The sequence below is a fragment of the Micrasema longulum genome, unplaced genomic scaffold, assembly GCF_059751315.1.
Source record: "Micrasema longulum isolate JH-2025_06_02 unplaced genomic scaffold, ASM5975131v1 h1tg000323l, whole genome shotgun sequence".
NCBI lineage: Eukaryota > Metazoa > Arthropoda > Insecta > Trichoptera > Brachycentridae > Micrasema > Micrasema longulum.
In genome coordinates, this window is record NW_028277527.1 from 829,874 (window position 1) to 844,371 (window position 14,498).

Sequence of the window (14,498 nt, forward strand, 5' to 3'; positions counted from 1 at the left end):
CAATTTATTTAAATAAATGATTGGGGCTGAAAGAGCGTGCCATCTCTTTTACCTTTTTTTTTCTCTACCCTAGTCTCAAACAATGCCTCCATCACAATTTGCTGAAAAACATTTGAAAATAAAACATTATATATAAATATTTACAAAGTTATCAAACATAACTTTAGATGAATTCGCGCCATGTCTAAGCAAAAAACATTTATTTTAGTAACCTTGAATATGCATTTATTGGGGACAGAGAAACAGTTTATTATTTATTTATTTATTCAAACGCCTTGTAGGCTTTTACATGTTTTTCATATATTTATAAATAAAGAACAGACATATTTTACACAAACGTAGCTAAAATATGAAATTAATTAATATGAACAAGAAAATAAAAATATATAAAAACTAATCTTACATATAGTACATACATCCATATATTCCAGAAGAGAGAATAGAAGTTCATTTTTTCCCATCGATTATATATATAGAATCTTAAAATTAGAAGAATGTAGAAAAGTAGTAATTAAGAATATAGATATAAGTTAATAAAAGGTATATTGGTATATTTAAGTATTTAAATTTGGAGAAAATAAATTGATAAACTGCCTTTTAAAATTCAAATGCGTTGTATTAAATATATCTATATCGTTTGCGTATTCATTTGCAAACACATGAATTCTCCCTATAGGCGAGTGTGAACTGTAGTTTGTTGTAGATACATTTATGTAGAAGAGTTTATTAAATGGAGTAATCCGGCCGGGCACTCGCAAGTTAATTAGTTTTAACAGTTCGGAACAGTCAAATCTTGAATTTAATATTTTTAATAAAAATAACCAATCATTTAATTTTTTTCTTGTTTCTAATGTGTGTAAATTCAAATATTTATTTAAGTATGTATAATTAATATGTTCAACTGGAATACCTAATTTAAAATTAACGAAACGTAAAAATTTATGTTGAATTCTTTCGATATTATTTATATGCACTTTATAATATGATAACCTAATTGTATTCAAGTTGGCTACGTACTAAAGCAACATATAAAATTTTCATTAGATAGACCGAGTCAAAGTCTCTAATCGTTCGCAACAGAAATCCGAGAGTTTTCATGCTTTTGTTAGTTATGCTCTGTATATGTTTAATGAAGTTTAATTTTTCATCAAATATAACACCAAGATCAGTAATTTTAAACTCTAATTTTAACTACACAATCAGGAACGACTCATGCCTGTGAAATTGCGCCGACTCGCTATAATATCCGTGTTGAGCGGGGGGCACTTACAGTACATTCATAAACATACACACACAAACATGCACACATACATACGTTTTAAAAAAGTGAATTTTCTGTGTAATTCTGATTACCAACAAGCAGAAAAAAATAGACGCGTACTTAGGGAGTAAGGCGTAATAGGCGTAAGAGCAATTTAAAAAAACACTCACCGTTTTCTATTTTCTGTAAGTAATTTCAATAAACCAGGGTGGTCTTACAATTAAATATTTCACTGTCCCTGGACTGGCACCCGAAGCGTAAGACTGATAATCTAACGCTGCATTTACTTTAACAATGCAATGCCTTATTGTACCATTAGGTGCTTTTAAGGGTTTAATGATAATTATATATATTTTAAACTAATATTTTCGTCTTCATTCCCCAGGTCTCGCTATTGCTGAGCTGCACTCAGAAGCTTACTGCCGGGTGGAGCAGAGATTACAGTACCACAAAACTCCCACCGAGCTCTTGATCGATCTCTTCTACGCGTACAGACTACAGGACCAACTCAACACAGTACAAACTCCATTTGGTATTCTTTCTGTGCGGTAAGAACCCCTGAAACTTTTACTCTGGCCTAACCTAACCTCACCTAAACTGATTTCAATGAAATCGAAACTTTGAAAACACATAATATAAACAAACTTTGTACGGAACCAAGTTCTATGTACATAATACATGTATACGTATTCATTAAAATTTCTTGCATAAATAATTATCACGCATTATAAATTTTCACCTTAAATAAGTACTGAAAAGACCCAAATAAAACATATATCTAATATCACTTTTGTAACAAACTTTTTCATAACATCATTTTTTGAAATTGTGTAGCAAACTCCGGTAATTAATTTATTATATAAATAAAACACGAGTGATACTTTAATGGTCTGACCAGTCTCGAAGATGTCGCGAAAGCGATGAAACCGGTCACTGGATATTCCAAATGTGTGGATTAAAGTATCACTCGTGTTTTATTTATATTATAAATTACAATGAACTTCCATCAAGAATTTTCACTTACAAACTTAAATGTCCGGTAATTAATATTTCACTAACCTAACTGAAAAAATTAATGTTTATAATATTGATACAAAACTAAGGATATTGTTAAAAGGGTGCGTAGGTTTTCTCTGTCACTGTTATTAATACGAGTATGTATCTTTTTTGGGTAATCCCGTATAAGTTGGATTCTTTCTGACGGACTAAAATGAAACTCAACATGGTTCCCGGCACTACTCACTACAAAAATGACACGAAATGTGAACTACTAGTACATTAGCACATGTTTTTTCTACAAAAACACACAGATTACCCTGAAGGTGGCTCCTGCAATGGTAGCCGAAAAGTCACTGTTATTAATACATATATTTTTTGGGTGATTCCGTGTAAGTTGGATTCGTTCAGGATATGTAGTATATACTCGTATTTGATTCTAATATTTCTAAATATACAAAAGCTCATTTTGAGACAATATGACAATTTTATACATTATTCAGACATAAATAATACACTGCAAAATAATCCAAACACTATTAATTCTTGTTTGGGTTTTCACGGTCACTGTTATTAATATTTGGATAATCCGTTTAAGTTTGATTTGTTCCGACGTTTGACAAAAATCTGCAATAGCGGAACATTTTATAGACACAGGACATATTTTCGTCTTCGAACCAAAGATTTTGCATAAACCTAGAAATTTTTTTTTTTTGATTTTATTGAAATAAACGGCACTTAGTGCCTTTTACATATAAGTTGCATATACAATAAAATACATAGATGTAAGTGGAATTATTAGTAAAATATAGTATTTAAAACTAATAATTACTAAACAGTTACTTACAATTTAAGGAGTCAATAAAAAGATACACAGTTTAAAAATTATATTACCGGCTCTAAACATATTTTAAACTGAAAATATTTGGTCATAGAAATATTTTTAACCTTAAAAAAAACTAAGAAAGCAACACATATTAATAAAACAACTTTGAATATCACTAAACGATAAAAAAAAAAAATGTATTATTATTTAAAACTACCACTTAGGTGACTAGTATAAATACACATATAAATATATACTAATTTTTAAAAAATGACAAATATATTTTTTTGTACTTTTACATGCAATCAAGAAAAGAAAAGAAAAAAAAGCATTAATAAAGAAATTTAAACAATTTTGAATAATCTAAATGATAAAAAAAATGATATCTAGAACTATTAGGTACTAGCTTCTCCTACCCATGAAATACAGGTGAAGGGCCGTCTTTTATGTACTAAACTTAACATGCAATGAGCTGCCAACGTCTTGGTACTTATTGCCTAGAGCGTGAAGTCTATTATTGATATATTTTTACCATATAAAGTCGAAGTATTGTTGTCACAGTATTGGTAGGTTTGCCGAGTTGTCCTTTTTGGTACATTAAAATTAATAAGTGATAAAATTGCAGGGGTATGAAACATAGAATGAATTATTTTTATAAATTTCATACAGATCTTCAGATCCTTCCATCGCTTAATCTTAATAAATTCAAAATATACTCTTTTTATCTAAAAATTCGATATTAACACCTAAATTACAGTGCATAAATAATAAAAGAGGCGATTGAAATATATGGACACCCAAAAAACATAAACAAAGTCGACGTGACGGGCTGAAATTAAATTCAACATGGTTCCCGGCACTCTACACTACAAAAATGACACGAAATGTGCCTACGGCTGACTGCGACACGATATGAATTACTAGAACATAAGTACAATGTTTTACTACGAAAACACGTATACCCTGAAGATGGCTCCTGCAATGGTAGCCGAAATGTCAGAACGAATCCAACTTACACGGGATCACCCAAAAAAGATACGTATTAAGATACTGGTTTATGGTGCCAACCTCTGTCAGACAAATATTAGTAGATTGAGAAAACTAAATGAGTAAATTTATTATCAAACCAAGTGTCTTGGACGGTGGGAGGGGAGGTGGCAATTGCCAACCTCTAGATTCATCATTCCTCCAAAAGCCGTAGTACGCTTGGGAGGGGAGGGCATATTTATCAACCTCAAAATACTTTATTTTATTCCCCAATGTTGTCTACCCAAAAGCCGTGAGTAGAGGGGTAGCTGCTATTATGTCGAAAATTTCATGGATAAAACTATTTCTACGTCGTATTTTATTATTTAATAAATTCTTTAAAAATCGGTATTCTTTCGATCAAATTCGGTATATTGCTCATACAATCGCTAGATCTACCGAAAAGTCAGTAGGGTTGGCAAAACTGGTGGCAGCTTAGTTCTTTTCGCCACCATGACAAACCGACAATATTATCTTTCTATTGCTGTAGTGATAATCTTTTCGTGTGATTACATATTTTTAAAACTTACTATACGTTATAATAAATTCATACGCGGGAAGGTGAGATGACGAACTTTATAAAATGAACGATATCACTAATATATATAAATATAGTATAAATTTACATTATTTATTCAATCAAAATTTCACAACCAGTGGAGAACGGAAGAGTTGATATATGGTGGTTGTTCAGATGTTCGACCATATTGGTTCCTGACCTGGCGGTACAATATTCTCATTTCTCTTTGTTTCCTCGATGCTGATGTTCGTGATCTATGATCTGTGATCCGTGATCCTACGATGGGACCCATGGTAAACATGAAACGTCTCCAGTCTACTATATTCTCCGCAGCACGCGCCGCTGAGTTTACCGTAGACTTTTAGGTCTCCTCCGGTCACCTACCTAATTTGGTCACACCAATGAGCAGGTGATGTTCCTCTGCATCTTTCGTCTGAAATATATTCCTGTTTTATCGTTTTTTCCAGGTTCCATGGCTTTCGTCTAGCAATGTGACCAAAGAAACTCATGTCCTGCCCACTGCATTCCGTAGATAGTCTGAATCTTATCGTTTGTTCCGCTTGCAGTCCATGGAATCCTCAACAAACGACGCCAACACCACATTTTGAAGGTGTCAATTCTTGCACGGTCACGGGATTTTATTTTTAGAGTAATGTTTTAAATATCAGGGTGCAAATAAACCTTATTTTAATGTTAACTGAAATTTCCCGATATTTCGTATCGATGATGGGATTTATCTTTTGATGACTTGTTAGGGGATTGGAGTTAGGATTTTTAAAATAACTGTATGGTATATTTATTCTAATCTAACGTTATTAAATGTATAAAATTACTTTAATCGACATAGGCTATTGTGATACAAGTAAAAACAATTTTTGCTACCATTCGTGTTTGCAATATGGTCATGAAAATGAATGACAATATCCGACGAAGGCCCTCCATATTTGCCACACTCACAGTAAAAATCCTAGACTTTAATTCAAGTAAAATCGCGATGCATGAAATCAAACATTTTAAAGACATTGCTTTTTTGCACGAGTGAAACCGATAAAAAGACCAACGGTCATTAAAACGGTTTCGGATATGTGGAGGAATGTAGTTTCAGTCTTGTAAGCGTGCTTTTTGATCAGATCCACCCTCTGCGCTGATTTGAGAATCTAGGATTACAAAATCTTGTACCATATTATTTATAGATAAATTGAACAAGACAAATAACGCAATTAATGATTACACTCTAGTTTTTTTAGGGTAATATATTTTCCTTTTTTTATCTTCCAGCGCGTACTTTAACCATGACTCTCTCTGCGTGGAAGTTCTGTCTGCGAGGGATGTCCTCCCATTAGACCCCAATGGATTCAGTGACCCATTTGTTATAGTTGAACTACTACCAAGAAGAATATACTCGCACTGTGCCGAACAGCAAACCAATGTTCACAAGGTAAGTTATCTATATTATTCAACAATGCTTTAAGAATGTCAAAATGTTTGCAGACTGGCTGGATTTCCTCACGGGAGTCATTGAGATCTAAATTTGTTGCAACAGAGAGGGGAGCATTTTTGAGAAGGGAATCTGGAAGTCTAAGCATTTACATGGCTTACGGCCTGTCATTGACCGGTTTAAGTGGCAACTTTACACACTGTGTAACATTCAGCATTAAAGCCTATGTTTAAACATCCATATTTCTTTAATTCTTCAATCTGTTGATTTTAGTTAAGTTAACTACTTCCACTATCGAAAGAAGTTAAACAATTGTAAAATTGTTTTCAGACGTTGGCTAGTATGTGAAATAATTCGATCAGATGAATCTCTTCACAACAATAAAGGTTTTAGCTCTTTAACGTCACCAAAATCAACCAAAATCATTAATTTTTTTTTTAAAGATAGAACAGTGTTTAGAAATAAAGCTGGTATAAAAAAGAAGATGAGTATATAAACAACATAAATTTAAAAAATACAATATAAAGAAATTAAAGATAAGATCAGTATAACAAGTATAGTTGGTATAAAAATAAAAAAAAAATAAAAAAAGATGAGTGTATAAACAACATGAATTTATAAAAAAAACAATATATAGAAGTAAAATATAGAACTGTGTGCGTTTAGTTGGTTTTAAAAAAAAATATATATTTATTTTTAATATTTTCTGCAATAACTTTGTGTATCATTTTGAATTAAATTTGGAGAAATAAAACTTATACTTTGTTTTTTGATACTCTCACTTTATTTTTACCAACTAGTTTCGGTAACCAACTGTTACCTTCTTCAGGGTATTTTTATAACTAAACATACATAAAAGAAACAGTGAACAAATTAGTGGGTGTCGATAAGGATGAGGGAGTGGGTAATTGTGTTTAAGGTGGGGGAAGGGAAGGGAAGGGGGTAGTTGCGTTCAGGGTAGAGTTCGATTCTATGGGGAAAATATTAAAAATGGGACTATGACTTAAGTTTAATTGATTATTAATTATGTCTAAGAAGAAAGTAACAGTTGGTTACCGAAACTAGTTGGTAAAAATAAAGTAAGTGTATCAAAAAACAAAGTATAAGTTTTATTTCTCCAAATTTAATAAAATAATCATAATAAAATAAAAAATAAGCTAAAGAAACGCAGTTAAAGGTTTAAAGCAGCTAGGTACATAATGTTATAAAATACAATATAAACAGAATATTACGTTCTATTTGATATGGAACATTTACATTGATATTACACAATGAATTGTTCACTGCTGTGATTATTTCTGTCAAACTTTTTATTGTAAAAAGTTGTTTGATATATAAATAAATAAATGATCGTATTCAACGGAGGCCCTGTTGTACATAATAAATAGTGACACGTATTCAAAAGGTCTTTTTTGTGTGATTCTTTCTGAGTTTGCTTTTATTTGCTTATATTGGGGCTCCCTCACTGCTACGGAATTTGAAACGAATAATATTGAGAAAAGTTATACAAAGGTACGAAGCCGAAAAGTGGTTAATGTATTTGATCGAGATGAATTATTGAACTTTTTTACTGATAAGTCTTTTTACTATTATATTTACTCGCGATGGAAAGACGTTTCTTTGTTTTCACTATTTTTTAACCGATCTTAACATTTTGTGTGATTGTAGCATTATTTTGAATGACAGATTCTTCTTTATTATACATTTCGATTGCTCCGAATAGCAAAAAATACATTGTTAGGCCCAAAATACTGAAATTTTTGCGTCCGAGATTCCACTTCACCGAAACCCGATGGTGCGATTAAATTAGGCCTCAGGGGACGAATTTTCTAGCATGCTTAAATATTGTTATGCCGTGATTGTACTGAAATTTTAGAAACACTTTTTGTGGGAAATTTCGAGTGACGCATAATTATTTTCCAAAGCACGAAATTCAGGTTCACGGTGGGATAAGCTGTGGAAAATAAAGATTTAAATAATAAAATATTTCATTTTAAAACTACAATATTTTTATGAATCATTGTGCTTAATTAAACATTAGTTATTTTCTTCTCTTTAAAACAAAATTGGTACCGTCCATTCAAATCTTTAAATCATGGAATTAAAAATAGTCCAGAAGGAGCAGAATCATATTTGAATACATCGGACTGTATCCTAAACCCCCCCCCCTTTTCCCCACTTTCGCCACGCGCATGCGTCGCCACGTAATGTTCCCAGATCGCGAAAAATATAATCATAACACAAAAAATGTTACATAATTCAAAAAAATTCAAAAAGCAATTTGCTAATTTCTCTAAAATTTTATTGTACACGCGGAAACATTGATTGACACAACAGAGTAGATAAGTAAAGGGTCATTTAATAAGAGTAATTTACTCAATGAACTTTGAGCCTAAAAAATAAAACAAATTTTATTTTACATAAAACGGATATTTTTATGTCATGTTTAATAATATTTGATGTTTTAAAGATAATGTCGGTCAAATGTCCTAGATTTAATTCTAGTACAAACATATTGACAAAATATTATTTCTCTCCAGAAAACACTGAACCCGATATTCGACGAGTGTTTCGAGTTCTCCGTGACCTTGGAGCAGTGCTTGTCCGAGGGTTCCATGGTGGCCTTCACCGTGATGGACCATGACGTCATCACGGCCAACGACTTTGCCGGAGAGGCCTTCCTTCCCCTGGCCAACATCCCAGGAGTGGCAGACAGCTCCTCCAACGTGGACAACTTCCACGGCCTGAAGCAGGTGGACCTTCCCCTGCTGCAGCAGTATGACAGACGTAAGGGAGACAAGAATCGCTATGTATTTGTCTGAATCTTATTCAATGTTCTAGGTCAGTGATGGGTAGCCTTTTTAGCTCGTCGCACAGAGCGGTACGGAACCTCTGAAGTTGGCCATAAACATTGTTTTAAAATATTTTTTCTTAAGATTTATTTCTGAGATAAGAAAACACTTCCGGCTACTGTTTTTTTTCATTCCTATTTTTTTTCTTCTGTTTCTCGACAACTTCGGTCAGGGTTGGATAGTTGTCTCATGAAAACTCTTCAGCCGTTTAACAAACCTTTTTTTAAATCAAACCTTTTCAAAATCAAACCTTTTCAAAATCAAACCTTTTCAAAATGGTGTCAAAAATATTTTAAATTACGGAACTTACAAATGAAGGTATTTTCAATTTATGTGTTAAATAAAACTGCAAATAATTTTTTTTTTTAATTATTGAAACATTTGTAAATGTGTCACCAAGCATATTTTTTTCGGAATATAACATTTTACAATACAAAACAATAGTATTTCTGTTATAATTCCAAGCACCTTTGTGCTCAATTTTGAATGAAATGTTTAGTTTAACTTGTGAGACAAAACATTCAGGTTTCAAAATGTTGTAATTACATGGCCTAAAAAAAAATCTGAAAATGTTTTTTCTAAAATTCGTACTATCCAAAGACAATATACGTATAAATAAAACGTACTTAAATAAATTCATGTTATGGATGTGTCTTTGATTTATTAAAGTACGTGAATAAAAAAAGTCAACAATTTATTTGGTGTGTGCATGAGTTTCTTACACTAATATACAAAGAAATTGGCAATATATGTGTACATACTGTTTGTTTACCTAATAAAACAAATAAATTAAATAAATAAATAAATAATATTTTATTAAACTTGCTGACGTTCTTTCGTTTAAAAAGTTTTACTGAAAAAAAAATAATGCTGAAACCATAAGAAAATGTTTTTTTCGTTTAAAATGTAATCTTTCCTCCGTAAAACTTTAGCATTTAAAAAAACCAACTTATTATTGCCAACTTTAAGGGTCCGATTCCGTTTTGTGCGGCGTGTCATATTTCTGAAAAAAACTGGTTTAATCCGTGTGCCGTGTCACATGTAGGAATATCAATTATTCTTTCAACCAGAATCCTTAAAAATTATTCATGCATCAGCCACTGCTGCAATTGTAGATAAAGAACTAAAACTTGGAAAAAAAGTAGTAAACGTGAACACAGTACGAGAATATCAGAACAATATCATAAATAACATTCAAAAACGAGACAAGGACAGTCGAGACTAATAAGGGCGAGACGAGACCAGGGACTGAAATTTTACAATAAACTACCAGACAAAACTAAACAAAAGACTCGGAGATCCTTCACAATAGGTGTTAAAAATATTATCATTAGCAATAGAATATAATTTTTTTAATAAAATTATTATTCTGTCAATTAAATTGTTCGTGTGATCCGCAAGGGTTTATAATTAAATATTTTTTAAATAAATAAATAAAGTTAATCTTTCAATGTTTCACATTACAGAACACCCCATTCTCCAAATCCTGGAGTCCAGAATAATGGACCGTCAAGCTCTGGAATTCGTCAAGAAGCAGAAGTTGAGATTCGCCCAGTAAATGTTCACTCTCACAAATTTACCATAATATATCCCTCGTGACAATCCTGTTTACTTCGACAACCCTTGCTTGTATAACCTTTCCAAACATTCATGCCTTTCTCTTTTTGTGCATACTAAACTTAATCAATTTCGGCAGCATCACGAAATAGTATAATTATAATATAAAAGTAACAATTAATTAGATTTTTTTATCCTGTATTGCGTAAATAAGTAACATCACTAAATGTCTAAAAAATAAATATACTTTACTTTGATAAGAAAATAAAATTAGCAGAATAATTCGATTGTGAAATAAAATTACGTAAACCCTTCTTTTATATCTAAAGACATGGAGAAAAAATCAGTCTAAATTTTTTTTTTTTATTTCATATTTATACATTTCATAAAATTCAATTGTATGGACACTAGCCTACTGACTATATTATAGAATGTTTTGACTACAATTCATCACAAAATGATTTTTTCTGAATTATTTTTTTTTAAATATACATATTTTATAAATTTATTATACTTTGTGTACATAATGTAAATTTTACTTTGGCAAGCTTATTGGCAAATGGCAATTTCTTCCAACCGATCGATAAAATAAAAGTTTTATTTAAATCATTCAAGTTACAAAACATATTCAGTAGAAAATAAAAAAATCTAAATATATACAAAAATAGAAATAACTGTTAATGTATATAAATTTCCTTAAATCAATATTATTACACAGGGAGAAAAGGGAATAAAGAGGAAAGGAGGAGAGATTAAGGAAGCGAAAGGAGATGATTCTTCAGACGTGATTTAAACATTTGACATCAACAAAGATTCACATTGCAATATGTTTTGCCAGTCATAAGTTGTCGATAACTAACTAACTGAAAGCATGTATGTGTAAAGTGTATTATTTTTTCTTAGAAAAGGGCAATTTTTTTTTCTCTATAATTATAACTAACAATGTGTAAAAAACCAGTTTTCATTCAAAACTTTCCTGTTAAAAAACGAGGATGTACTCGTATATAGAAAACGGCTCGCGGTTGGCGTCACGTTACTTTGACGTCACGCCGTCGCGCGTCATGGCGTGCCTTTCAGGCACGCCCGCCGAGTGCGCTTCTAACAAACATTTTTTACAAGCGTAACGTAAATATGCCGTTGGCCCCATTGGGCGCGTAATCCAGAGTATGCGTAAACCATTGAAAAAAAATATCCGACGTCGAATAAAAAAAATAATACCCTTACCATCGTATTTTTTTTGTTTCTTTTCTTTTTTGTTTTCACAATACTTTCATTGTGGTTTATCAATAAGTTAGTATTATTTGACAATGTTTGAGTATGTCCAAATGTCCTCCCTAGGGAGTTATTCATATTTAAATTTATTTCAACAGAGAGGGAAAAAATTTTTGAGAAGGGAATATGGAAGTCTAGGCATTTACAGGGCTTATGACATGTCATTGGCTGGTTTAAGTGGCCACTTTACACACTGTGTAATATTCACCATTCTGACCATGTTTGAAAATCCACATTTCCTCAACTCTTCCATCTGTTGACTTTTATGATGAGTTATGTTTGTTGCGCTACTTTAGTTTTAAGAAATTGTTTTTGAATACGTTTATTTATGTAAATTGTTTGTGTAAACACATATTTTTTAAATAAAAAAACAGAGGCATTGAGGGGATCCTGAGGGGTGGGGACGACGTGTTGGCCTCTGTCTATACACCCCCCTCCCCCTCCTCCCCCCTCCTTAATCTGCATAGAGTTTGTATTCCTTAGGAATATTTATAATAACTTTCCTCTATGCGCAGCTGACAGAGAGTCCCCCAGGACTCTTATAACAGCTGCGGGTGGATGGTGGGCTTAAGGATTTCCCCTCAACGTTGACTTTTGTAAAGTAAAAGAGAGGAAATGTGGAAATTCAAACATGGGCAGAATGGTGAATGTTACACAGTGTGTAAAGTGGCCACTTAAACCAGCCAATGACATGTCGTAAGCCCTGTAAATGCCTAGACTTCCATATTCCCTTCTTAAAAATATTTTCCCTCTCTGTTGGAATAAATTTAAATAGTATTATTTGATTTATTTATGAGCTTATCTTGTTAAATAATCTTCGATCGATGGATTCAACAGATTGAGTGATTGCTGCCGATTTCATGTCATTGCTAACTGCTCAATAATTTATTTAAAATATTTATCATGTTTATATTTAACTTTAAGTAGGCATAAATAAGTGTACATACGTACAGGTAATTGTAGTTAAATTGTGAATAATTTAAAGTTAAAATGCTTTTGTTCTGCTTGGTGACAATATTGATAATGTATTTGCATTTCGAGCAAACTCTAATCAGACACGTGTTATACAATTATGATAGAGAGTGCTAATCATTTCATCCCGAAATTGAAGCTGCAAATGCCCTTCATAAATGTAAGAATTTTATTTTTAAAAGTTTTGTAATAAGTTGTCAAACATTCTTATCTTTATACCTAGCAGTGGGTATCTTTGTAACAAATAACATTCCACAGCATCAAGTTTAGGATTATAAAAAATAAGTATCATATCATAGCACTAATAAATTAATGAGAATATTTTTAATATCAGAAAAACACACCAAAATGTGAATAGTAAAAATCATCATCGACTCGTGTGTTAAAAATGTAATATCTTTTTAATATGATGTGATTCCCATAGTCATGTTTTGTAATTTTCCAAAATTACGCACAAAAAAAAGATTTTCAACGGTTCAAATTCATTATTACATGTTTTTTTCTTATTACAATAATTTTATTTATAAGTTTAAAGGATTTGAAATAATGTTTTTGTATAATTTTCGAAAATTTGTGTTATTTTAAAAAGTAATTAAGAGTACCTAGACAGTTTTTTACAGCAGATTCAACTCACATGAAGCGTAATTTCATTAAAGCTCATAACTTGTATATTCCCTGTATTAAAAGATAAGTGGATCAAAGTACCAATTAGTTATTTATCAATTTAAGAAATTTTAATCTAAAGTGTATGTGTAAATGTTTGTTTTACGTTGAAATATATTGTTAAGATTCCTCGTTCTAACGGCACTTTAGGTAGGTATTAATTGTTGTAATCCTATCACTAGATGGCCGAGAGGCGTTTAATATTCCATTCATCTCTTCGACGACATACGAGTACATATTATCTAAGACTGAATGTAAAATTAAAATAAGTATCTCCACAAACAAAAATATCTAGAAGGAAGTATCAGAGAGAACTTAGTCTTTCTTAAAAATGCTTATTGCACAAATAAGTATTTTCACTTTTTTACGAAAACCAAAATGATTAATCCCATATGGGTATTTTGACCACTTTTACACAAAAAATTTCGAGGAGCTTGACCAATTTTGTATGCATAATATTTCAGCAATGGAGGTAATTAAATTATATCACATAAAAAAACTATTTCCAGCAAAACTTGATATCAGAAAAAAATACTTAAATGGATTGAAAGCTCTCTATTTTTTATCATCGTCCTAATAATTTCATCAAATCTGCCTTTTAATGGTCCCCTTTTAATAAAAATTAATCACCTAGGTACTTGTATAGTATATACCGATGTTCATTTGAAATATTCTTGTATGGCAATCACTGCTCTTTTTTTAGTTATAAAACCTACGTATAAGATTATAAGATCATAATTTTTTTTTTTACTACCGACTCTTTCCAACCATCATCCTCTCTTTCATTTAGGTACTGTAGGTTCTATGTATGTCCATAAAATAATAGTATATAAAGGAATCTACTTTGAATTTTGTCTACTAAAGCAAAAAATAATGTCATGTGTTTTACTTGTTTAGTTTACGTTAATCAAATATGTAAATATTCAGCGTCTTTCATTTGTTTTTCTATTTTTTACGTCATTTTATTATCCACGACGCAACGTAGTGGTTGGTTCAGTTGTTTCAGCTATTATATTTTATATAACTAACAAAAATCTAATACATAAATAAATCATAAATATTGTCTTATGCGCAGCGTCATATTTTAAATTTGATTTTAATGACCCTCCCGTCGC

General features: G+C 31.4%; 1 protein-coding gene across 1 annotated transcript in view; it reads left to right on the forward strand.

Annotated features, from left to right (window-relative positions):
* The window catches only part of unc-13-4A (BAI1 associated protein 3), a 197,699-nt gene extending 187,222 nt beyond the window's left edge, over positions 1-10,477 (forward strand). Inside the window, exons 19-22 of the mRNA XM_088225028.1 lie at positions 1,647-1,809; positions 5,908-6,067; positions 8,608-8,854; positions 10,386-10,477. Coding sequence (XP_088081154.1) covers positions 1,647-1,809; positions 5,908-6,067; positions 8,608-8,854; positions 10,386-10,477 — 662 coding nt within the window. The remainder of the gene's footprint in view (positions 1-1,646; positions 1,810-5,907; positions 6,068-8,607; positions 8,855-10,385) is intronic.
* Positions 10,478-14,498: the final 4,021 nt, after the last annotated feature.